The sequence below is a fragment of the Elephas maximus genome, chromosome 20 (assembly GCF_024166365.1).
Source record: "Elephas maximus indicus isolate mEleMax1 chromosome 20, mEleMax1 primary haplotype, whole genome shotgun sequence".
NCBI classification, from domain to species: Eukaryota; Metazoa; Chordata; class Mammalia; order Proboscidea; family Elephantidae; genus Elephas; species Elephas maximus.
In genome coordinates this window covers 42,515,051-42,539,057 of record NC_064838.1, presented here as the reverse complement: position 1 = coordinate 42,539,057, position 24,007 = coordinate 42,515,051, and the positions used below count along the sequence as shown (strand labels likewise).

The 24,007-nt window shown below is 48.1% G+C and overlaps 1 protein-coding gene across 1 annotated transcript in view; it reads right to left on the bottom strand.

Moving 5' to 3' along the window:
- Positions 1-1,441: 1,441 nt before the first annotated feature.
- RUVBL1 (RuvB like AAA ATPase 1) overlaps positions 1,442-24,007 on the bottom strand; it is a 52,630-nt gene continuing 30,064 nt past the window's right edge. Inside the window, exons 7-11 of the mRNA XM_049863140.1 lie at positions 23,204-23,267; positions 21,611-21,809; positions 12,503-12,605; positions 8,611-8,702; positions 1,442-7,627 (exon numbers count right to left, since the gene is read on the bottom strand). Coding sequence (XP_049719097.1) covers positions 7,468-7,627; positions 8,611-8,702; positions 12,503-12,605; positions 21,611-21,809; positions 23,204-23,267 — 618 coding nt within the window. The 3' untranslated portion in view covers positions 1,442-7,467. The remainder of the gene's footprint in view (positions 7,628-8,610; positions 8,703-12,502; positions 12,606-21,610; positions 21,810-23,203; positions 23,268-24,007) is intronic.

Here is a 24,007-nt window from a genome sequence, read left to right as displayed (position 1 = left end):
GGGGAAGAGGAGTAAGCCTCCCATCCCGACCTGGAGGGATCAGTGCATGCTCAGGGGTGGCATGGGGCACCGCCTGAGGGTCAGCAAAAGCCCCAGTGGGAATCAGCACCAAGGGCTCTGGAGAGTCCAGAGGTACCCTAAGTGGTAGTGCCCAGAGCCTCTGGCCAGCACATCTCCAGGTCACCCACTCCTTTCCACTCAGCAAGCACTGAGCACTCACTGCGTGCCAGACCCTGTGTGGTAAGGGGACAGACAGCGCTCTCCCTCAGAAAGCAGCAGCAGGGGGTAACCACTGCCCACCAAGCCTCTGGGGCTTTCCCAAGTGCTTCCTTAGTCCTTCTGCCTGACAAACTCGTGTTCATCATTCAAATCCCAGCTCAATAAGGCTAGACACATCTCTGTGCCTATCAGAAGGGTGCTGGGTAAGTAAGTTTCAGCACCTCCCTCCTGTGGGAAGGAACTAGGAGGACTCTATATACTGACTTAGAAGGATCTCCAAGATAAACCTAAAAAAAAAGACAAGAAGCAAAACAGTGTAGGTAGTCTGCTACCATTTGTGTTAAGAAGAGGGGAAAAGGAGTTAAAAGTAGACAGCATTGGGAAAAGATCTGACAGTTTCTTATAAAACTAAACATACACCCACCGAATGACCCAGCAATTTCGTTTATTTGCCCAACAGAAATAAAAACATGGGCTTACACAAAGACTTGTGTAAGAATGTTCATACCAAGAATATAACAGGTGAAAACTGGGACCAGCCCAGATGTCCGTCCTCAGGTAATGGATCCAACCAAACTCTAGTACATCCATACAGTGGCATACTACCCAGCACTAAAAAGAACAAACTGCTGATACGCACCTCAACATGCACAACTCTCAAAAGCGTTACTCTAAGCAAAAGAAACCAGTCACCAAAGACCACGTGTACACTGTATGGTTCTATTTATATGAAGTTCTACAACAGCCAAGGCTTGTATACAGTGAAAAAAATCAAGAGTGATTGCCTCTAGGGACTTGGGGATTGGGAATAGGCACAAGGGAGCTTTCTGGGGTGGTGACAAAGTTCTTGATACGGGTTCCAGAATTCATGGAATGATCCATTTAAGACATATGCATTTCACTGTATAAATTTGACCTTAAAAAACAAATAGTTGGATGTTTATATGTATGTATTAAGGGATGATTGGTACTGATGTATACTTTGAAATACGTAAATAAAAAAAAGGGTAAAATGGGTCAATGGATGGATAGAAGAATGGATAACATTGAGGTAATAGTTATCTGTATAATTCTTAAAACTTTCCTGTATGTTGGACATTTTTTGTAATAAATGTCGGAAAACAATATACTACGCAGTGCTGTGTGAACTAGCTTGTATACGCACAGGACACCTCTAGAAGGATATGCTGGCATAGCACCGGTTGCTTCTGGAGAGAACAGGGTGGCTGAGGGGTGGGCAGGGCAGAGGGAGATTGTTCAGTGTATACCCTTTGTACTTTTTTTTTTTTTTTAACCATGTTACAGTATGACTGATTCGAAAAATTAAATAACCATGTATATTCACTGGGTCTGGGATGTATATTCTGTATGGAGCCCTGGTGGTGCAGTGGTTAGGAGCTCAGCCGCTAACCAAAAGGTAGCCAGTTTGAATCCACCAGCCGCTCCTTAGAAAATGTATGGGGCAGTTCTGCTCTGTCCTGCAGGGTTGCTATGAGTTGGAATCGATTCGATGGTCAACGGGTGTGTGTGTGCGCATGTATATTTGTGTGTGTGTTTAATGAGAAGCCCAGCTCAGGTGTCATTTCCTGCAGTAAGCCTCCTCACATGCACATTTGAACACACACTCCTTCCTCCCCACAGGACCCCTTCCCCTCTTTAGGCCGCAGTCTCCATAGCAGGGAGAGGAGCCGGGCAGGTGCTGGGTCCTACTCAGGGAACTCAAAGACCCTTTGGTCTGGCCTGGCCACATGCCCTGCTCCTCCAAGGCAGGGCAGCTTGGGTGGGGGCCGTGGAGGCCCTACCCGATTGCGCGCTTCCCCTGGCCTGTGCGCATCTGCCCACGTGGGGGCGCTGTGGTTTCGTGGTCCTGAGGCGCTTGGCATCCAGTTCGGCCCAGCCCCCGGTGCCACGCCCCTCCTGAAATCCCACTGCCCACCGACCAGCTCCAGCGCTGCCCAGCCGTTTTGCCCCTCGCTCACTTCCTGCCACTCCGGCCTGTCTTCCGCTTCCCGCTGCTATGTACCCTCGGCCCGGAGCAACGAGCCTAAGCTCTCGAGCTAATGCGCCTCGAGCCCCTTCCGGGCTCCGTCGCACCTGGCACAGGGGCTCTTCCATATCGGGTTGTGGGTTGCTCGGCTGCTGTCTCTCCTGGGTAGGCCCTTCACTCACTGAGCTCCTGGTCGGTCCTAACGCGGCCCTGGCGTGGTGGGTAACTACAGGCATCGCCGACAGGCACGCCTCAGGGACAAAACTCCAGAGCAGCGGCGGAGCCGGCGTGTATTCCCCTCCAGGCAGGGGAACACAAGTGTGAAGGTTAAAGGTGCTCCTTTAGCGTCCTTCAGGAATTGGAGGGACCGGCCAGGTGGCCGCAGTGGCAGTGGGGGGAGCAGGGTGCTGTTGGGAGACGAGCCACCGCGGGGTCCCCAAGGGCCTTCGAGCCTTGCAGCTGGCCCTGGGGAAGTGTGGAAGGGCTTTAAGCAGGGGCCCGACAGGGTCGGATTTGGGGTGTTGAAAGGTGGCTGGGTCCTTGGGAAGACCTGCGGAGGCCGAGGAGGCTAATGGCCCTGGTGGCCGAGGTCATTTTAAGTGTGCCCTTGTGCTCACGCACGCACACACACACACGGGAGCCACCCTGCACTGAGTCCCACTGACCCGCGTGCCACCCTGTGCACGAGCGCCAGAACATGGGGACTGGCGCCTGGGCCCTGGCCCAACACGAGCACGTCCCGGGTAGCACCGGGTCCTGCGGACGCGTGTGGCTTGTCTCGTGTGGAAGCCGCGCTGTCAGCGTAGACCCCCTGCACCTGTCACCCCACTATTGCCTGCGCCCTGCCCGCGGGGCCGCCTGGAGAGCCGTGGACCGTGTCTGTGCGGGCGGTGTGCGGGCGGAGCGTGCCCCGCCGGGGCGCTGCGCCCGAGCCGCCTCCCCTGCCTTTGGCCCGGCGTCATTCATCACGGCGCGCGCTGACAGCTTTATCGCGCCGCGCGGCGGGCGGGGCGCGGCCGATGAATGGGCCGTCAGCGGGGCAACCGGCCGCCGGCAATCAGCGGGAGCCCATCGCACCCCTCTTATCGCACCGGTCCAGCCGCCGCCCGCCGTGCGCCGCCGATTGATCGCGCGTCGTTCCCGCCTGGCCGGGGCCGGGGTCAACGCGGCCGGGCCGGCCTGACAGCCGCATCCATCGCCGCCTAGACGCGCGCCGACGGCGGGCCTGCCCGGCCATTAATCACCGCGCTTGCCGAGAGTGACGGGAGGGGCGACGGGGCCAGGCTGGGGACAGAGCCCAGGGACAGAGCCCCAAGGGGCCAGCTCCCACGCACGGCCCACCCGCTTCTGACTCCCTGTGCTTCCCAGCAGCCCTGCCTAGCCCATTATCCCCACAGGCCTGTTGTCCCCAAAATGAATGGGAGAACCCCAGCTGGAGGGAGGCTGATGAATGCCTGGGCAGGCAGTGAATGGATAGATGAGCCGACCAGGTGGACAGTGGTGGACACCACTCTAGCTCCCAGTCAGCTGGGGTGCCGGCGTCCAGCCAGCACAGCATTGCTCCTGGAAGTCAAGGACACTGAGGAAAGCCCGTGCCTCTGCCCGCTCTTCTCTGCTCCCAGAGCTGTGTGACTCTCAGGGATTTTATCCAGCCACAAGGAAGGTCTCTAAAGGGTCCTTCCAGCTGGGCTACTTGAAACAGGGAGGGGGACAAGTTTCCAGCTCTTATGTGATAGACTGTGACCTTCTCTTATGCCAAGAGGCACAGGGATTGCGAATGCTATTGAATTTTGATCTCTTAAGGGGCCTAGTACAGCCACATGTCACCTCACGGACCCTCATGCAATCTACGGGATATACAGTCCCATCTTAAATAATAGTCCCATCTTAGAGATGAGAAAACCAAAGACAGGAAGGCGTTTACTCAGTCAGGGCCAAGGGCTGAACAGAGTAGGTGAAGACAGTCAAAGACCAAGTCCCCGCCTGCCGAGCCCCAGACCCCTTCTGCTCCCCTCTCCCACCTGCCGCCTCTGCCCAGAATCCCTCCAGAGCAAGGCTTCTCAGGGCCCGGTGCAGCTGCCCAGCCCAGTGAGGTCTGAGGAGCGAGCACTGGGTATTTGACAAACGTCTGCTGCTTCCCAGGCAGACCATCAGCCCTGGGGTCTGAGACAGGTCAACAGGGAGTGTGACCTCCTTCCACAACTCTGTTTTAGTAGGGAAACGACTGAAAAAGGTTTGCATCATAACCAAGAAGTCACTTCCTGGTGTGTCCTAAAAAACCAAACAGCCTACAAACCAGCCTGAGAGCGCAGCCCTAGCAGCCCTAAATGGTAAGGTGGGTGTGGAGGCATTTGCATGGAGGAAATGAAGGAGACCAGCAGGCACCATCTCTCAGAGCCCTCCCACTCACACACACACCTCTGGCCCATTAGCAGAGGAGACAGGGTGCTGGATTGGCCCTCCCACTCACACACACACCTCCGGCCCATTAGCAGAGGAGACAGGGTGCTGGATTGATGTGTACACTTTCTGCTATGAGTTGGAATCGACTAGACGGCAGTGGGTTTGGTTTTTTTTTTCCCTCCTCAGTCACCCAATGGGCTCTGCGGGAGGCACCCATGAGAGCCCACAGTATGGAGCTTGGAATATTCAACCACTTTCTATGACCAGCCCCCAGTCTTTCTCACTTTAATATTAGAACAATTTTTCACGCTGGAGCTGAAATAGTACAAAAAATGGGGCTGCTGTAATTGTTGTTAGATTGCGTGTCAGCCTGATAAGATGTAACAAATATTTTCTTCCCCACCAGGGTCTGTTTCCCTCTGGTAATGGATGGAGAAACTTCTCATAGACAGCAAGGGATCGGTCGTAAAAACTTCGCCTGAAGATTAATGTAATAATCACAGGCCCACTGGAAAAAATCGGAGGGAAATTAAAATAACCCAACCTTCCTACCTACCTAGAACCATCTCCCTCACTTGGGAGCACAGATGAGTGAGGTGGGCCATCTCCTGGGTACCCCCATGGCCAGGATAGCCGAGGACAAGAACCAGGGCTGAGGCTTCAGGAAAGCGAAGCCTCACATCACCTGTGATCAGGAACAGGTAGGTCTGCTCTCCGCACCAGGATCACTGTGGGCACCAGCACACCCCCAGGCAACTGGGGAAGACATTACCACAACCTGCGGTTGTGAGTTTTGCTGTCACTGCTGCTTCCACCTACCCTGCTCTTCAAACACTGTGAAAGCTTTCGCAGGCTGAAGCAAAAGGCTTGGTTCTTGTCCTCTGGGGGATCAGGCCTTAGGCAAGGCACCTTTCCGGCACCTAACCCTGCTTTCCTCACCTGCCTAGGACAGAAGTCCCATCGTGAAGGACCCTGTACCAACTGCTAAGTACTGACAGCTCCACACACTCGGGGAGGCACCGTAGCCAGGGCAGCCACACAGATTTCACATCTGCTTCCCTCACCTACGAGAGGGGCAGTGACTTAACCTTGGCACTTCATTTTCCTATTCTGTAAAGCAGGCTGAAAACAGCACCTACACACCAATCTCACAGGGCTACTGTGAAGGCAAAACAAAATGCCAAGCGTTAATACACAATAAGCTACCTACCACACGATAAGCTCTTGGCACATCTTAGTTATCACAATCTCTTTTTCTAAAAGGGCCTGAGTTGGAAGGCCAGAGACATGGACGTCCTCAGAGGACATGGCCAGCCAGACAGGTGGCACCATTCAGGCCTGACTTCTGGAAGCTACTCACCATCCCCTGCTTGGGATCTTCATCAGGGGCCAGGCACCCTGGAAGAAAACTCATCCTGGCAACGGGGCCTGGCTGGGGGCTCTCCGACAGCAGAATGGAATCCCCTAGGATTGTCAGCCCTCCTGGACACACCAATAGGTGATCGTCACTAATTGGGGAGAAACCGCCTGGCCCACAAGGATCTGATGGCTAGTTTAGATTGAACAAAGATTGGATCAAGATGACCATCTTGGTTAGTCCCGTCTCCTCCAATGAATGACAGCACTGAGATCCTGCCTGCAAGGGCAGAAAACCAAGGCTAGCTTCCCTGGAGCTAAGTCCTGTCTCAGGCACACAGCTAGCAGGACACAGACTGGGCCTGGCAGAGGGCAAGCACAACCCAGTATGGTGCAGAGTCGGACACTGTCACGTCCCCTTCTGATTAAGGGGCTCAAAGCACCACTCGGTGGACTGAAAAAGTGGTGAAGTCACAATAACAGGGGCCTGTCAAAGGGACACAGGAACCAACTGAAAGGCTCCCAAAAGCCAAAGCTGGAACAATCTGAGCAATAAAATAAAGTAGTCCTGGATTATAACCCAGAGTGTAAAACAAAACTTCACGAGTCCAGACTGATATTAAATGATTGGCTAATTAAATAAATGGGGAGACAAATCTTCCAGGCACAAGAATTCCAAATAATTTAGGTAGATACTCCGCCCTTAAGGAGGTAGAGCGGACTCCCCACTCCTCAGTGTGGGCTATGCACAGTGACTTCCTGCCAAAGAGTTCAGTATGGCAGAAAAGAGCAAATTCACAGTGGAGAAACCTGACAAACACTACCTCACTGGTGCTCAAGGTCAACATCAACAGTGAAGTAAGTCATGTAAGCAGTATATACCCTTGATGTAATGTAATGAGAATGGTATTTTACCTGTGTGGTCTTCTCCCAAAAACCTCTTACCCCTGTTTAATCATGAGAAAAACACAAGGAGGGACATTCTCTACAGGCTGGTGAACTGTTAGGAGAAGACAACTAAATGTCATGTGGTGTCCTCAATGGGATCCTGAACAGGAAAAGGACAGAGTGAGCAAAACTGAAGAAGTGTAAGTAAAGTACAATAACCTACCAATATTGGTTCATTAATTGTGACAAAAGGACCACGCTAATGTAAGATGTCAAAAATGGGGGATGCTTGCTATACTCCTATCTTCACGATAATTCTGTAAATCTAAATGGTTCTAAAATAAAAAATTTAAACAGATACTTCTAAAAAGAGATGTTGTTAAAACAACCTGTAACGATTTATCAGAAAATACACTAGGTAAGGAAGGATTCCTTCCCAGCAGCCACAGGAGAAGTTGTGATAATTTAAAAATGCAATACTTTCAACACTGAAATGGCAATGCTGCCAACCGTGTCTTCATGTGAAGAAGCCCCTGCCCAGGGAAAGCTCCTGCACGCAGACTGGACCAGGCAGGCACACTGGGAGTCTCTCCTTGCAGAAGACCAGAGCCAGCTCACTTCATGTACTTATCCTGCTGATCAGCCAGGATTTTGGCCGAGGACTTGGCATCATAGAAAAGCTCACTGATCTCTTCAACGTGTTCCTTCTCGATGCTGTCCTTCCCATTGATCTTAGCAAGCAAGTTGGCCGGGGTCAGCAACTGCACCGAGTACCTACAGTGGACAGCGCCAGGGCAAGAGTAAAACAGGGGCCACTCAGAGGGGGCTCTCCTCCCTCAAAGTCAGCACTGACACAGGTGCCGAGCCCAGCATCCAGCGTGTGCTAGTTGTTGCGGGCACAGCAGAAAAGGAGATAGGCACTTGTCTCTCCTCAGAGATCTGCAGTAATGACCCCATTAAAGAGGGGGAGAAGCCACCAATATGACATAAGTCCTACTCTCCAAATCTGTGGCAGTCTATAAGGTCTCCAAATAGGCAGTAACTCCACTGCTACCTGAAAGGAACTGCAAACTTGGGCACAGGTGCTAGGTAGGCAAGGCCAAGGCATGCCAGGGAAATGTCACACACGGCCAACTGGAAGTACCTGCCCCATCCAAAGGCATTATATGTGTAGTTCTTAAAAGCATCGCCCCTCCCAACACGAAAGCTTGCAATTCTGCCTTCAAGCCCAGGAGGAAGGAACTGACTCAAAGGGAAATAGGGAAGGGCCGAGAACTGTGAAGTCGTGATTTTACAAGGAGTCAGGAAACCCATGAGGAACACTGGTGAGCTGCTGGAGAACAATCTATGTCTGCCCTCCACCCTCCCCACCAGGCACCTAGAGAACAGGACCCAGCAGAGGAGAGGGGAAGGCAGGGCCTAGGCTAGGGAGCTACCTGCCCTGAACACTAACCTTTGGTTCTGTCCACCTCCTTTGCCAGGCGTACTCCATCTGATTCACTGTAGAAGGGACCTCACCTGATATTCTAACTTTTTAAAAACCATCATCTAAGTATCCCCCGTACCTTAAACTGCAGTGTCCTGGGACAAGGCCCACCACATCGCTGACAGCAGACAAGGTCCCATGCCCTTCGAGGGATGTCTGTCTTGATTTCCTCCAAAGGGCCCCAGCCCCAGCGAGGCCCCACAGGCTGTGCTGGGGAGGCCTGCTGGAGCTGAAGCAGCCCAGCAGAAACAGGTCCGGGATGGTGGCTCACCTCAGAGTGGTCTTGGTACCAATCTCCCCTAGGTGGTTCAGCGCCTCCTCACTGATATTGATTCCCTCTGTCTGGGAGCGGATTTTAATGATCTTTCAGAGGAGAAAAAAACATGATCAACAATGACTGACTGCAAGTTTCCCGTTCATAAAGTGATAAAGTGCTTTAGAAACAATTTTGCTCAGTGTTCCTCATCCTACATTGCAAGTGAGGCAGAGGCCCAAACCTGGGGTGGTGGCCAGAGCGTTGGCTCCTGCCCAGGACTGCTGGCCTTGTACACCTTAGGGACACCGGGCCATCTTCAAAGTAAATGCTATTATGTCCAGCAGCTATGTTCCTAATAAAGAGGGTACCCACCAGGGCAGCTTGGTTCCTGCTTCAACGTCCTGCCCCACTGGGTGGGTGTCTTAGCACCCTTCCCTTGCAGCCTCCAGGCACAGAACTGTGGTCTCTTCCAAATCACTGTCCACCCCCTTCCCGGGCTCCTCCAAGGCTTGAACCTTCCCTCCAGCATGGGTACCACCACCTCTAAGCACTCAGGCAAGAAGAGGCATTTTTTATTTGCTTGATAAATATGATGGCTAAATAAATCAAAAAAGTTACTTTTAAAGATTTAGGAGCCCTCATAATGTCAGTGGGAGATATCTAATCTATCAAGAAGAGGCTGCTGCTCGTTGCAGTTGGAGGATCTGGGTGAAGCTGGAGGAGCAGGTTGGCGCTGGACAGTCACTGCTGTGGCACCAGGGCCCACAGCCGCGCCAGCACTGAGTGATAAGGCCTCCAGGATAATGATGTTGTGTGTTGTGGAGCAGAGATAACTCGAAGACTTCGAGCCTCATATAATACGGGAATTTTTCACTTTGGCAGCTTTGTAAACAAGATATCAAGAAGCACTTGTTTAAATTAAAGCCATAAAAACACACCCGAGGTAGAGGCACAGAAAATGGAAAAGACTTAGTCCCAGACTCAAGCCTCACAAGAGGAGGGAAAAGGAGGCCCAGAGGTTTATTGAGCGGCCACTCCCTAAGCCCCACTTCCACTCTCCAGGCAGAGGCCGGGGCAGGAGCTACAGGGGTGGGGGTTTAGTCTGATGGCTTGGTAAGGCTTGGCCAGCATGCCAGGTGCCTAAAAATGGTTAAAGTCCTACAGGGCATGAGGTGGGGCACAGGGTGGTAGTGAGAGAATATATGTGCCCTGGGGGGCAGTGGCCTTCAGCTCAGGCAACCATGGCCCTGCAGTGGCAAAGGCCAGATGCTGTCAACAAGGCTCGGTGCCACAAGGGAGCACCGAGTAGATTGGAACTCAGATACTTTTAGGAAATGTCCTAATTTCCAAATTTTGGCAACACACTTCACAAACACTGCCAAGGCCATGTAAAACTTATCTGCTTGGCTAGTGGGCTGCCAGTGTGTGACTTCTGTGGAGCCTTCAGAGGCTCCAAGGAGATGGACGCATTTCACCCTGGGCCTGGTCACAGGAGAGCACTCTGGCCTGAGCGGTTAGCCCTCGGGAGCTGCAGAGAATCGGAGATGTGGATTCAGGAGCGCCAGGGTCCCCGCTCTCCCTGTCTCCGGACTGGTCAGTGCAATCACAAGAGCTCCTGCTTCAGACCGCTCGGAAGCGGACAGTTCATAAATTAGATCTGTAATCATTTACTAACCCACAGGGATAGTTTAGGAGGGTGTCGGCACTGATGGCAGAGTACACAAGTTATATTTAGTTTTTTTTTTTTTAAACCTACCCCAGGCTCCAGCACAAGCGCTACGACTGTTACTTGAACTGCCAAGCACAAAACAAGGCCTGTCCCACAGTCCGTCTGTCCTCTTCACCCGAGAGAAGCCTAACAGGGGCCCTGCTCTCCCGGCACGGGGCAGACCCTTCCCAGGGGTGTGTGGACTGTGCTCAGTGGCAACCCCAGTCCTGCTGCTTATTCCCTTTGTGACCCGAGAACAGTCACTCTTCCTGAGCTACAAACCCTAGTGGATCCCAAAGCAGCTGTGAGGCCTGAGGGTGTCTGTGAAGCCGTGTGAGCTGGTGACTGCCTTTCCAGCAGACACACAGGGCTCCAGAACCCAGAGCAGGGATGGGAAGGCTTCCAGTAACCACCTGGGACCAATTTCCCTTCTGCTCAATGAGTGCCTTGGCTTCGAGTCAGCATCCATCCAACAGCAAGAGAACATTATCTGGTGACAGCGCCCCTAGTCATTGACACTATCTTCCAAATAATACACACGATCAACGTTATGAACTGTAGCTGCTTCCGTATTCTGTCAATCCGGGTTATGAAGGGAGATCTCTGACAACGCATCACCAAGACACTTCTAGGTGTTGGTCACTAAGAAATGCCAGGCAGGGCCAGGTTGGACGAGCCACTGGGGAGCGGGAGGACTGCAGGAGTGTCTAGGAGAGGTCCTGCTGACAAACTGCCAGAGCAAATGTTTGCCCGGGGGAAACGGCTCTGGTAGGCATGCAGCCGGCTGGCTTCAGGAGCAGATGCCCGCGTGCACGTCAGTCCTGCCACTCACTAGCTCTGTGCACTTGGGCAAATCATTGAGCCCAAGTCCCAGCATCCTCATCTTTAAGAATGACAATGGTAACAGTTCTCCCTGCCTCCTGGGGTTATTTGAGATTGAAAGAAATCATACTGACAAAGGACTCAACAAGATGTCCAACAAAGTGGCCCTGTGCTCTCATGAAGAGATGGTCCAGGTAGATCCAGTCAAGAGGTCAGTGTGGCCCTGATCCACTCAAGCCCAGCCACGGCCCCATGCTGGGCCCCACAGTAGGAGAGACCTATACCAGCAAAGAGACCCTCAGGGGCAAGGGTGGGAACAGTGCATGCCACCCCAGGGGGACAGCAATCTAGGACATAACCCACTACCACTAAGCAGATGGCATGGGCTCTGCAGAGACAGCCTGGCTTTGTATCCTCAACTGGCCACTCACCAGCTCAGTGACATGGTCATAAAAATAAAACAGATGGTGATCATAACAACTACCTGGAAGTATTGTTAAGGGGACTAGAAGTCTTAAGTGTAACATGCCTGGGCAATGGTTGGCACACAACTGGTGCTCAAGCTCCAGAGCAAGTGAGAGGCAATTCCTGCAGAGAGAAATGGGACCACGCCCCCCAGGGGACAGCCCAGACACACATATCTCTGTCAGTCCCCCAGCCCTGAGCCTAACCCAGATTTAGCACACGCTCTGAAGCATATGCCACGTGCCAGGCAATGAGCTCAATGCTCCCACTTACACTTCATTTAACCCTTTAAAGTCAGTTTTATGACCTCCATTCTTAGGTAGTTCCTCTATGCTGTGATGCCATTTCACGGCTCATCTCTGTGGCTCTGTAACAGCCCTCAAGGACTCTGGGCTATAAAGCTATAAGCATGCCCAGGCCCGGCCCCCACAACCTGAGAAAGACCATCACTGATCACATGGTTTACAACAGAAAGTCGTCAGGTACTACTAGGACTCTTTCCTCCCCCACTACCGCAGGTCAGGGGCCTGTGTTCTGTACTCCCCTGGAGCCAGCCTCCTGTGTGTTCTGGTGGGTCAAAGCCCTGACTTCACCCTCAGCAGAAGAGGCTTGGGGCTATCACTAAATCACACTTTACTGGCCCCTTTTCCTGAAGTTGGTGCCTCCCTGATGGCTGTCATCGAGTCAATGTTTTCTGTCTTATTCCTAAACCGCATCAAATGGGTGCAGAGAAGCGCAGCTAAGGCCCCAGGCAGCGAGCTGTCTATGAGGCTCCAGGCCTTACCCAGTTAGCCCGCCACACTTTTCAGGTGAGGGGGCTGAAGCTCAGAAGCAGTGTGACCCACAGCCACGTGACGGGATGGTGAGTGGGAGAGTGAGGGGAGAGCAGAGTGAGGGGGGAGGGGTGCTCACCTGCTTCATCTCCTGCGGCGTGTACAGCATGGTCCGGATAATCATCACCCGGTCCAGAAGGTCCAGAGGGATGCCGTGAGGAGAAATGACATCCTCGGTGCCTCTGCAAAGGCCAAAATCACTCACATCACCCGTGTATCTTTTAGACAAGAAACTGGGAACAGGTTGAGCCACTCACAATGACAAAAGGCTAAGAGCCAGGACCACAGAGTAACCAGACTAATATTCAGGTAGCTTAAAAAAACAACTTCACTATCTCCACAAATACCAGTATCAGAGGAAATCTGGCAAAGAGAAGTGAAAAATGAGTCATCTACAATTATACTCAAAAAATGATGACCTAGATATTTGCCAAACTTTTGTATACACATTTTTACAAATTATAGTAAGTGTGCACATAATTTTTTTTCCTTGTGCCCATGTTGCTTCAGTCTTAAAATCATGTTTAATATTTACTTAATAATCCATCAAGTATATTACTTAACCCAAATTGTTGAACATTTAGATAATTTCTAATTTTTACTGCTGTTATCATTTTGATAAGAAGTTTTACTCACACAGCTACCAACAGTCCTCAGAACTTCTGACAGTGTCTGCCAGACAGAATTCCTGCCACAACCCCGGGTATCTATTTGAAGGGATAAATGACTGTCCTAATTTACAAAGCTACTTAAGCCATCTGGTTTCACTGTATCACAGCCAGCACTGGATATTCTAATTCTTAAATATTTTGCTGTTAAGGAAAAGAGGGAAGGGTAACACTTTGTTGTAATTTGTATCTCCATAATTGCTAACAAGGTATCTGAATATTTTCCTTTATATTAATTAGTTATTTTCTTTTTGGGAACTGACCGGTAATACCTTTTGCCTATTTTTATCTTGAACCCTTAAAGTACTTTTGCTAAGCCAAAGGAAGAACAGGCCAGAAGAGGTGCCCAACATGAGCATTACAGTCTCGTCCACCCGCTGGAGTGTGAACACGAGGCTCGGCTTTTGCCACAGTGTCTGCAAGCTACGTGGGTCTCCATCTCAGTCTTTGGAAGTGCTGAGGTCTATGTCAGCACCATTTCCAGCATCCCTAACTTGGGCAAGATTGCCAAGAGTTTATCATCATACCTAATCAATATAACAAAGAACAAGGCATGTCCTTTGGATTCAATGGTCGTTGTTGTTAGGTGTCCCCAAGTGGGTTCCAACTCATAGAGACCCTATGTACAAGAGAATAAAACACTACTTGGTCCTGCGTCATCCTCACAATCACTGTTATGCTTGAACCCATCGTTGCAGGCACCGCGTCAATCCATCTCGATGAGGGTCTTCCTCTTTTTCGCTGACCCTCTACTTTACCAACCGTGATATCCTTCTCCAGGGACTGGTCCCTCCTGGTAACACGTCCAAAGTATATGAGACACAGTCTTGCCATCCTTGTTTCTAATGAGCTTCCAGCTGTGCTTCTTCTGAGACAGATTTAGATTTATTTGTTCTTCCCGCAGTCCATGGTATATTCAACATTCTTCCCAACACCATAATTCAAGGGCATCAATCCTTCTTTGGTCTTCCTTATTCACTGTGCAGCTTTCACATGCATTTGAAGTGAAAACATCACGGCTTGGGTCAGGTGCACCTTAGTCCTCCAAGTGACATCCTTGTTTTTCAACACTCTTAAAGAGGTCTTTTGCAGCAGATTTGTCCAACGCAATGTGTCATCTGATTTCCTGGCTACTGCTTCCATGGGCACTGACTGTGGATCCAAGTAAAATGAAATCCTTGACAACTTTAATCTTTTCTCTGTTAATCATAATGTTGCTTATTGGTCCAGTTGTAAGGATTTTTGTTTTATGTTGAGGTATAATCCATACTGAAGGTTGTGGTCTTTGATCTTCATCAGTAAGTGCTTCAAGTCCTCTTCATTTTCGGTATGCAAGCCAAGGCTGTGTCACCTGCCTATCACATGTTGTTAATGAGTCTTCCTTCAGTCCTGACACTACATTCTTTTTCATATGTCCAGTTTCTTGGATTTGCTCAGTATACAGACTGAATAAATACAGTGAAAAATATAACCCTGATGCATGCCTTTCTTGATTTTAAACCATGCCGTATCCTCTTGCTCTGTTAGAACGACTGCAACTTGGTCTAAGTACAGGCTCATCACGAGCACCATTTAGTGTTCTGGAATTCCTGTTCTTTGCAATGTTATCCATAATCTGTTATGATCCACACAGTCAAGTGCCTTTGCACGGTCAACAAAACGCGGATAAACATCCTTCTGGTATGCTCTGCTTTCAGCTATGATCCATCTGACATCACCAATGATATGCCAGGTTTCACGTCCTCCTCTGGATCCAGTTTCAATTTCTGGCAGTTCCCTGTCAATGTACTTCTGCAACTGCTTTTGAATGATCTCCAGCAGAACTTTACTTGTGTGTGGTATTAATGACGTTGTTCGATAATTCCGCATTCTGCTTGATCACCTTTCTTTGAAATGGATACAAATATGGTTCTGAATGTTCGTTTTCAAATATAAGCAAACATTCTAGAAATATAACTTCAGTAAAAATTCTGTCGAAATTATATCCAGTCAGTTTAAGTATAAATGTTATTTATTACTGCAAAAAGAAGTGCTACATAATTGAATAATTGTTAAAAGTGTTATTTTAGGTACAAAAATAATTAACAACTTTCAAAATAAACAGGAAACTAGATCAGTAGCAAATATTAATATAACTTTAGAGAAAACATCTTTTTTCAGCAACAAGTATTTCTTGAACATATTTTTTAAGGAACAAAAGAAGTATAAGATCAAACTCTTTCACAATTCAAATTTCTGTATCTAATGTGCTGCAATCTTCACACTAGACATGATAATCCTTAAGAGCTACATTTAATTTTTAGTTATTTAATTCCATTTAGGCCATAGTCTTTTTTTAAGTCCCATATGGGAATTCCCTACATCTTAAGAAGTCAATTTTGCCACGTTAAAATATCCCAAGGACAAAAATATCCACAATTCTACCACACCCACGATAAATCATCTTCAGTTCAGATATAATAACAGATAGGCAAAGTTTAAAGGTTAGAGAAAAGCGAGGTACGCCCTTAGAAACAGACTAAAAATTCAAACATAAAGTCTGTTAAAAGACTGCTTAAGGCTGCTAAGCATTTTCAGTAATTAAAGACAAAACACTTGAAATTTGTCCAAGCTATGATCTTAGGCAAAAAGTTTCTTCTAGAAAACACATTAGTGAAAGATGGTTTCCGAAGCTCTACTGAGCTAGGCGCAAAAGGATCCGTGATACCGCTGACGGGCCAGCTGAGTGGGAGCAGCTGTGTGATCCTACACAGACACAGGGCGGGGACCCACAGGAGAAGCTCTCAGTGTGGAGCCATCAGTGTTCCTGCACGTAACATTCCTGCTAATCAAGTGTAATGATGATTATACTTCGGCTGAAATTGGAGGTTTATTCTTGCATCCCAGAAGTTCATTTCTAACTTTGGCCTCAGCCTCATATCGATTTTAACGTTTTGGCACTTGGCAATTGTCCAAACTGTGTTTTTCGTGAACCTCTTCCAGATACAGTTTCCAGCTGTGAGAGCACAGGGCCAATTCCTACTAGGAATCCAACACAGCACATCTGTAGGAACAAGGCAATTTCCCACAATACACCCACACACGTGCAAAATGACATATGTACAAGATTAGCAGCACTGTTTGTGATAACACTAACTGCAGCTGAAAACCACCTCAATATCCATCAAGGGGGGAGGAAGGAGGAGGACAGGTAGCAAGGCAGAGTGATGAAACACTCTGAGGTCAAGGCGGCTTGGGTTCACGTTGCAGCTTCGCCTAGCTTCTCTTCACCCCAGTGTCCTCGTCTATAAACCCGGACTAGTAACAGTACCCATCTCTTAGTCAGGTTTAAAAACAAAACAAAACCTGTGCCGCTGGGTAAATTCCGACTCAGAGAGACCCTACAGGACAGGGCAGAAGTGCCCCACAGGCTTTCCAAGGAGCGGCTGGTAGATTCCAACTGTACAACATTTTGGTTAGCAGCCAAGCTCTTAACCACTGAGCCACTAGTGAGGTTAAATTAGTCAATATTTGTAAAGTGTTTAGGGTAGTGCCTGTTACAAAGCACCAAATAACTTTTTGTTACAGAAATAAAAATTAAAAATGTGTTTGTAGAGAATAATGGCATAACTCTAGAGGGATACACAAGAAACTAGTAAAAGGGGTTGATGGCAGAAAAAACTGAATAGTTAGTTGGAGCACCAGATTAGGGCATTTCAAAGAATATTCTTTTTGAATCTTTCACATTTTAAAGCAAAATTAATTTAAATGAAAAAAAATTTTAAAAGCTTCCAGTCCCTGGAATTAAGGCCACACTCTACTTTAGACACAGCAACACAAAGGTAGCCACCTGGGTGAGTCTATCTGCAGGGAAGCCTTCTGGCAGAACACACTTTGCCTCAGAAGCCGGGAAGCCCCAGGGCCCTTTCCTGGGTTTCAGTTTTTACATCTGGACTTGAGACTTCTCCAGGACCTCTGCAGCTCTGTATTTCTAGGAATTTACGAAACACACTCAATAAACAGTATGGAGCTCTGGTGGCAAAGTGGTTAAGAAATCAGGCTGCTAACCAAAAGGTCGGCAGTTTGAATCCACCAGCCTCTCCTTGGAAACCCTATGGAGCAGTTCTACCCTGTCCTATAGGGTCACAACTATGAGTTGTAATCAACTCGAAGGCAATGGTTCTTTTTTTTTGTTTTAATCCAAAGGGAAATTCACCATACCTGATACTGGGAAGAAAAAAAAATTCACAAATCATCCTCCAGTTGTGCTATTTTTCTCACCAAATATTTAACAGCTCTTGACCATACATGTTGCTCCCAAATTAAACGTTTAATGCTTCATGTCCTACATCTAGGTCAAACGAATTTTAAGCACAAAAGAGCTTTGTTATCTAAGGATAATTGGTACAACAAAAAAAGCCACTTAAGAATCTCCTCAAAACCAGGGCCTGAATTTCATATTAAATGGCTTAAAGAGATGTATACCGTTGGTTGCCTTTATCGCAAAAACGAACAAAAAAAATTAAAGAAAAAAAGTTTACATTAACTCACATTTAACAAAACAAGTTTGAACCATAACCATGCACTAATCTGTAGAACAAACAAAAAATAAATCAGTTATGAACTTTTTTTTTTTTTGGCCTAAAATTTCCAACAAAATTATATAAAGTCCTCCCCTCCAATCCTTCATATCATAAACATACAGAGGTCATGTTTGCAATTATCAGCACCGTTCCCATGGGACCTTGTTCATTCTTTCATATTCAAAGCACCTTGCAAGATTTATAATGTTACTTTGCAACTGATTTGCATGGTGTTTGCACTGAGTTGACAATCAGAAAGGCCTGCTCAACAAGGGCAGCTATGTGAGGAGAGAAGGAGAGCAGAGCTGACACATGCTAATGCTGAGGGGGAGAATGAATGAGTGGGTGTTTATTAAGTTGGCTCATTTGTGAATACGTTCCTCTTTTTATACTCAAGTTTCTCCACTGTGGCACTGTTGCCATTTGGGACCAGATAATTCTTTGTTGTCAGAGGCTATCCTGTGCATTGTATAATGTTTAGCATCATTCCTGGCCTCTACTCACCAGATCCAATAGCACCTCCAAGTTGTGACAACCAACAATATTTCCAGACATTGTCAAATGTCCCCAGGAGGACAAAATCGCTGCTAGTTGCAAATCACTGTCTAATGGCTTCTGTGTGTAACCCTGTAACCAGAGGTACACAGACAACACAAAGCTCTTCCTGCTGGCATACAGCACACTAAGAATGCCTCCCTGGGTAACGTGAAGGGTGACTCCTCTACGTTTACTAACCTTTGGCCCAGGGGCCACAGTAAGAGTGTTAAAGAAAGCCATGTGATTTTTGGTAGGGGTGCTATGAGTATCTTTTCAACAAATAGTACTGGAAAAACTGAACATCCACTTGCTAAAGAATAAAATTGGACCCCTACTTTATACCATGCACAAAAAATTAACTCTAACTGAATTAAAGACTTAAATGTAAAAGCTACAACTACAAAATTCTTAGATAAAAACATAAATGTAAATCTTTGTGACCTTAGATCAGGCAATGGTTTCTTAGGTATGACACCAAAAATACAAGCAATAGAAAAAAAAATAGATAAATCGAACTTTATCAAATTAGAAACGTTTGTGTGCCAAGGTAATATCAAGAAAGTGAAAAGACAGCCCACAGGATGGGAGAAAATATTTGCACATCATATATATGACAAAGGTCTAGTATATATAAAGGATTCTTACAACTCCACAACAACAAATAAGGACAGCCCAATTAAAAAATGAGCAGAGCATGAACAGATATTTCTCCAAAGAAGATATACAAATGGACGATAAGCAGGTAAAAAGATGCTTGACAACATCAGTCACTTAAAAAAAAAAAAAAAAAGCCAAACCCACTGCCATCGAGTCAATTCCGACTCACAGCAACCCTACAGGACAGAGTAGAACTGCCCCATAGAGTTCCCAAGGAGCGCCTGGTGGATGTGAACTGCCAACAATTTGGTTAGGAGCTGTAGCTCTTAACCACTGCACCACTAGGGTTTCCTCATACCCACTAGGATGGCTATAATCAAAAAGACAGATAATACCAATGTCACTGAATGACACATGTAGAAATTGTTGAAGTGGTGTTATGTTTTGTTGTGTATATTTTCACCAAATAAAAACAAAGTTAAATTTAGAAAGACAGACAGAGAGAGATAACAAGTATTAGTGAGGATGTGTAAAAACTGGAACCCTCACACATTGCTGGCATAAATATAAAATGATGCAGCCACTCTGGAAAACAGTTCCTCTAAAGGTTAAACAAAGAGTTACCATTTGACCCAGCAATTCCACTCCTAGATATACACCCAAGAAAACCGAAAACCTCTGTCCACACAAAACCTTATACACAAATGTTCACCACAGCAGCATTATCCGTAACAGCTAAAAACTGGCCATCGTATCATTACTATTTTTGACATTATTATTATCATCACTATGAACAAATCTTCCCCTAGGGCTTGGCATCAACGTCCTCTTCTGGAACATGTATCCCAATTGCCGTTCCTCGGGTGATCTGCATAAAGGCCCACAGGCGAATGTACACCCTCGACTTCGGTAATCAGTCTGGTGGCACTGAGCACCCAAAACCTCAACCGCCTTGATCAAATCAGCCTGGACGGTGCTGGGGCCAAATCTTCCAGGTTCCTGCCTCACCAGAGCTGTGTCCCCACTGGGCAGGTTCTAAGATCAAAGATCTATGTTTATCAAATCCACCTTCCTGCACACCTTATTTCCTGGGTGAGGTGTGCACCTTGTTTCTTGAGTGGGGCAGGACTAAGAGAAGGTGATCTGAGTTTTAAGAAACCTTGGTCTAGGGGTGAGAGAGCTGCGCTAGACTCTGCTGGCATCTACTGAGCTAGGCTATTTACTGAGGAAGGAGGGAACCCTATTTGCAGAGCTTCGCAGCAGGGTGCACTACCTGTCCAGGCTGAGCCCTTTCACCAGCTTTCAGAGTGAAGCCAGGGTTGACTAAGCCAAGGAAAGTCCAGCAAGTCCACAGGGTCTGTGCAGCAGGGAAGGCAGGCACAAGGTCCACATCTCCAGTTTCTGCATGATGCCCAGGTAGCCATGCTCCAATCACCGCTTTGAACCTAGGCTCTCACCAATGGCCAGCCTGGCACCTGGTCCATGCTGCCTCCTTTCCAAGACTCAGGACAGGCTAGTGGGCAGGCACAGGGCACCAAGTAGGAAACACTTGTGGAGACGGCGGTCTTGACAAGACAGCATTGCTACAAGTGACTACAGGATGCTGTGACATGAACTTGAATTATGCACTCAAATCCTAATTCCCAGTAAGAGCAGTCACTTGGGCTGGGGGAGCAGGACATAGCCTGTTGTTGTTGCTGCTGCTGCTGCTAAAAAAGGACACTGCTCGCAGCACTATAAGAGCTCCGTATGTGGCCTGTCCCCGAGCCAGCAACAATGACTTTTGGACCACCTCAATGGAGACAAACTACTCTATCAAGAGCCAACTAAATCTTAGATAAGGCCCACCATCACTCAGAGGCAAGTCTAGGTGAATGAGCAGTTTGGATTCCAACCCTGGTTTATTCCAACTCTGTCCCAAGATACTCATGGGCCTTAGGGTTTCTTTGCAGAACTCCTCCAGGGGCTGCTATTCTCCCTCACTACTATGCTACTGGCCTGAAGACGCTCCTTACCACCCTTTCACATCCCCAGCACTGCAGAGACCATTCCAAAAGGACCACAGAAAACCAAAAGGGCAATAAGTCTACCTAGACCGGGAATGTTGATACTTGGACTTGAAAGATGGTAAGGATACCACCTCTGGGGCTCACCGCACCAGGGATCTCCCCCATCCCAGCTCTGGGCCTATCTTAGTAGGGTAACCACCTCATGAGCATTCTCCTTCCAGGTACCCCAAACCTGAACATCTACCCTTCTCAAAGATGAGTGGGAGGGCAGCAGGAAGAGTGAGCACGTGTGGCTTAGAGAAGGCAGGGTACAAGTCATCAGAAAGCTCTGAGTTTTCATCCTGTCTTTATACTACAGGTAAGTTTATTTCGCCATTCAGTTTCCTCATCTGAAAAATGAGGCCAGAGCTCTTCTGAGGCTGAAAGAAGTTAATATATGTCACGTCACCAAAGCCAGCCCCAAGAGTTTAGATTTCCTATTTAAAGACCCACCTTTCCCCTGGGTTCTGACCTTACCTTTGCACACCCCAACTGGATGACTAAATCTTAATACCACACAGTAACCCCAGGGTTCACACAAGAGGCCCTATACAGAGTAACAGGGTAGCTGTTGCCTTTGGTTACTATAATCTAATGAGGCTGGTATAAGAACTATCTCCGAAGCAAGCAAATTTGGCATGTTTTCTCTCAAAATGGACATGGCCTCCCTTCATTCCCATCCCCACAACATGATGATTTTATAGTGATCCCACAGGAAAAAATGAGCCCCAGATGAAAGGTGGAAAAGAAAGCCTATGGCAGGCAGACACCCTACCTGATGACACAGTTGCCTCGGTTGGATGCAAAGATGACAATGGGGGCAATGGAAGATTCCAGGGCCCGGTGCAGGTAGGTGAAGCACTCAATGTCCAGCATGTGGACCTCATCAACGAACAGCACACCTGGAACCAGCTCGGCAATGCCCTGGTCAATGTACTTGTTCACAACCTTGTTAATCTCCCCTCGGAGTTTGTCTAGGAGATGGCAAGGACAGGACAGACAGACAAGGTCAGTACCAGGCAGGGGAACTGTCGCCTTTTCTCTTCTTTCCACCCCCCCACCCCCACCCCACCAGGGTTCAATCCAAACCCAAGTTTGGAGCCTGGTTTTACTGCAAGCTGTGTGACCCCAGACAGGTGACTTCTCCACCCTAGGCTTCAGTTTCATCACCTGGAAGTAGGGATAATCAGACCTCTAGGTCACACAGTTGGCAGCGCCCCCTGAAGATGTGTTGCATTTGTAAAATGGTTTTTCGAATGGAAAGGTCTTCGTTAGGGGCATGCACTCTCCAGGCTGTCTCACTTATCACCCTACAGTATTCTCTCACACCCATCCCATTTAGCTCCCCGCCAGATCCCAGGGTCACTAGAGTTAGGTGAACCCTGGATTAAATGAGCTTTCATATGCAAATTTCCTGTTCTGCACTCCATGAATGACCCTTTCTTTCAGTCCTGTGTGACAAAGCTTAGGTTAATTAACTTTCAATCAAGTGCCCAAGTAAGAAATACAATGCATTTGGAATCCTCTCTGGGAGGAAACATGAATAAAAAGGTTCTGTAGGAAGGTCCAAACTCAGAGATCCAAGAGGGAAGAGTCTGGGAGAAGTTAAATAACTTATCAAAGGCCACGGTTCTCATTTTCCAACTCAGCCCTTCGGCTGTATCGACAGAGAGCTGCCCACAAACCTAGAAGGTTAAAGACTTGACACAACACCTTCCTTGAGGCAGGGATGGCCAAAAAAGGATGCATGGTCAAAGACATGGCTAAGAGACAGAAACTGCTCTTGATGACTCTAATACAAACATCTCAGTTTGCTCCACTGGCCAAAAGTTCAAAGAAAGCCACTGCTACTTAAAACTGGGAAGAGAAGCAGGGTAAAACAAAGGTCCACGTGGGAGCAGCAACTTTTCCTGTTGCTCTCTGGGAAATTCCCAGAAGGCAAGCAGGGCCATCTGCGGAGCTGTGGTCTGCTGGGGAGGAAGGCGCAGCAAGCCAAGGAGCAGAACCTGCTATGCTCCATTCATCTGGTGTGCTCCAGCTCAGGAAGTTATCCCGGCAGAACTGAGGTTGTGCAATCTACATTTCTGGGACCTCAAAGGGAAAGAGACTGTTGCTGCCTCCATTTCTGAAGGTCAGTGAAGGAGATATGGTGCAGTCAAAGGGGTAGTCCAGTGCATTGGGTCAGAGAGCACTTGTTCTCTATGGCTGTCTAAGCGTAGCCAGAACCTACGAGGTTAGCATCAAGCTCTGAACTAAGAGAAAGACAGGACCTGTTTCGAGGGATTCACTCACAGAGCTTCACAGGGCAAATCAGAATCCAGGGCCCCCAGCTCTTACCCCTTCTGGCAGGCTGTGTAATTTGTCTTACCTGTGATTTCTGTCTTTTTTGGCTTCATCAGCTGGCCCATCATGGACAGGATGTCTTGTCCTCCCTGCAGAAGAGAGACTTACAGGAATGATCCTGCTTCCCAAGGCAGCTGCAAAAGTTCCATCCCCCAAGGGAGGGCACCACGCTCCTGTCCACTGCTCCCTAATTGCAACTCAACAAAGCAGTCCTGAGGTATGGCTTATTCTTCTAAACCTCTTGACAGCCAGACAGATCTACCTTGGAAAGTCTGAGGAGTTTCCAAAAGCAGAGAAATTTTAATAGGCTCCCCATTACCTGAATAATCAAACAAAATCCCTTAGTGTGAAATATAAGCCCTATGAGACCTGTCCCAGCCTCCTTGTCCAGCCATATCGTTTTCCACTTCCTCCTTCCTTGATCTTACCACACAGAACTACTAACCGTCCCAAACCCCAAGCTCTTTTATGACTCAGTGTCTTTGCACGTTCTATTCCAACTGCCAGAAATGCCATTCTCTTTTCTGGAAAGCTCCCATTCATCCATTAAAATTCAGGTCAAATTCCCTTTGTGGAGCCTTCTCGGACCCAAAACACTGGACTCTCCACTCCTCCTGATGCTCCCTGGGGCAGAGGGACTGTCAAAATCTGTGTAATGATCTGTTTGCATGCTTATTCTCTCTAGACTTAGCTACAGAGCCACCTGGGTGCAGCCCTGACCTGCACTGCTCAGGGTCTGTCGAGTCCACCATGTAGAACGGCGGCTCCATAACAGATCTTTCACTGCCTGCATCCTCCTTGCCAGCTCCTAACACCACAGTCAGGACAA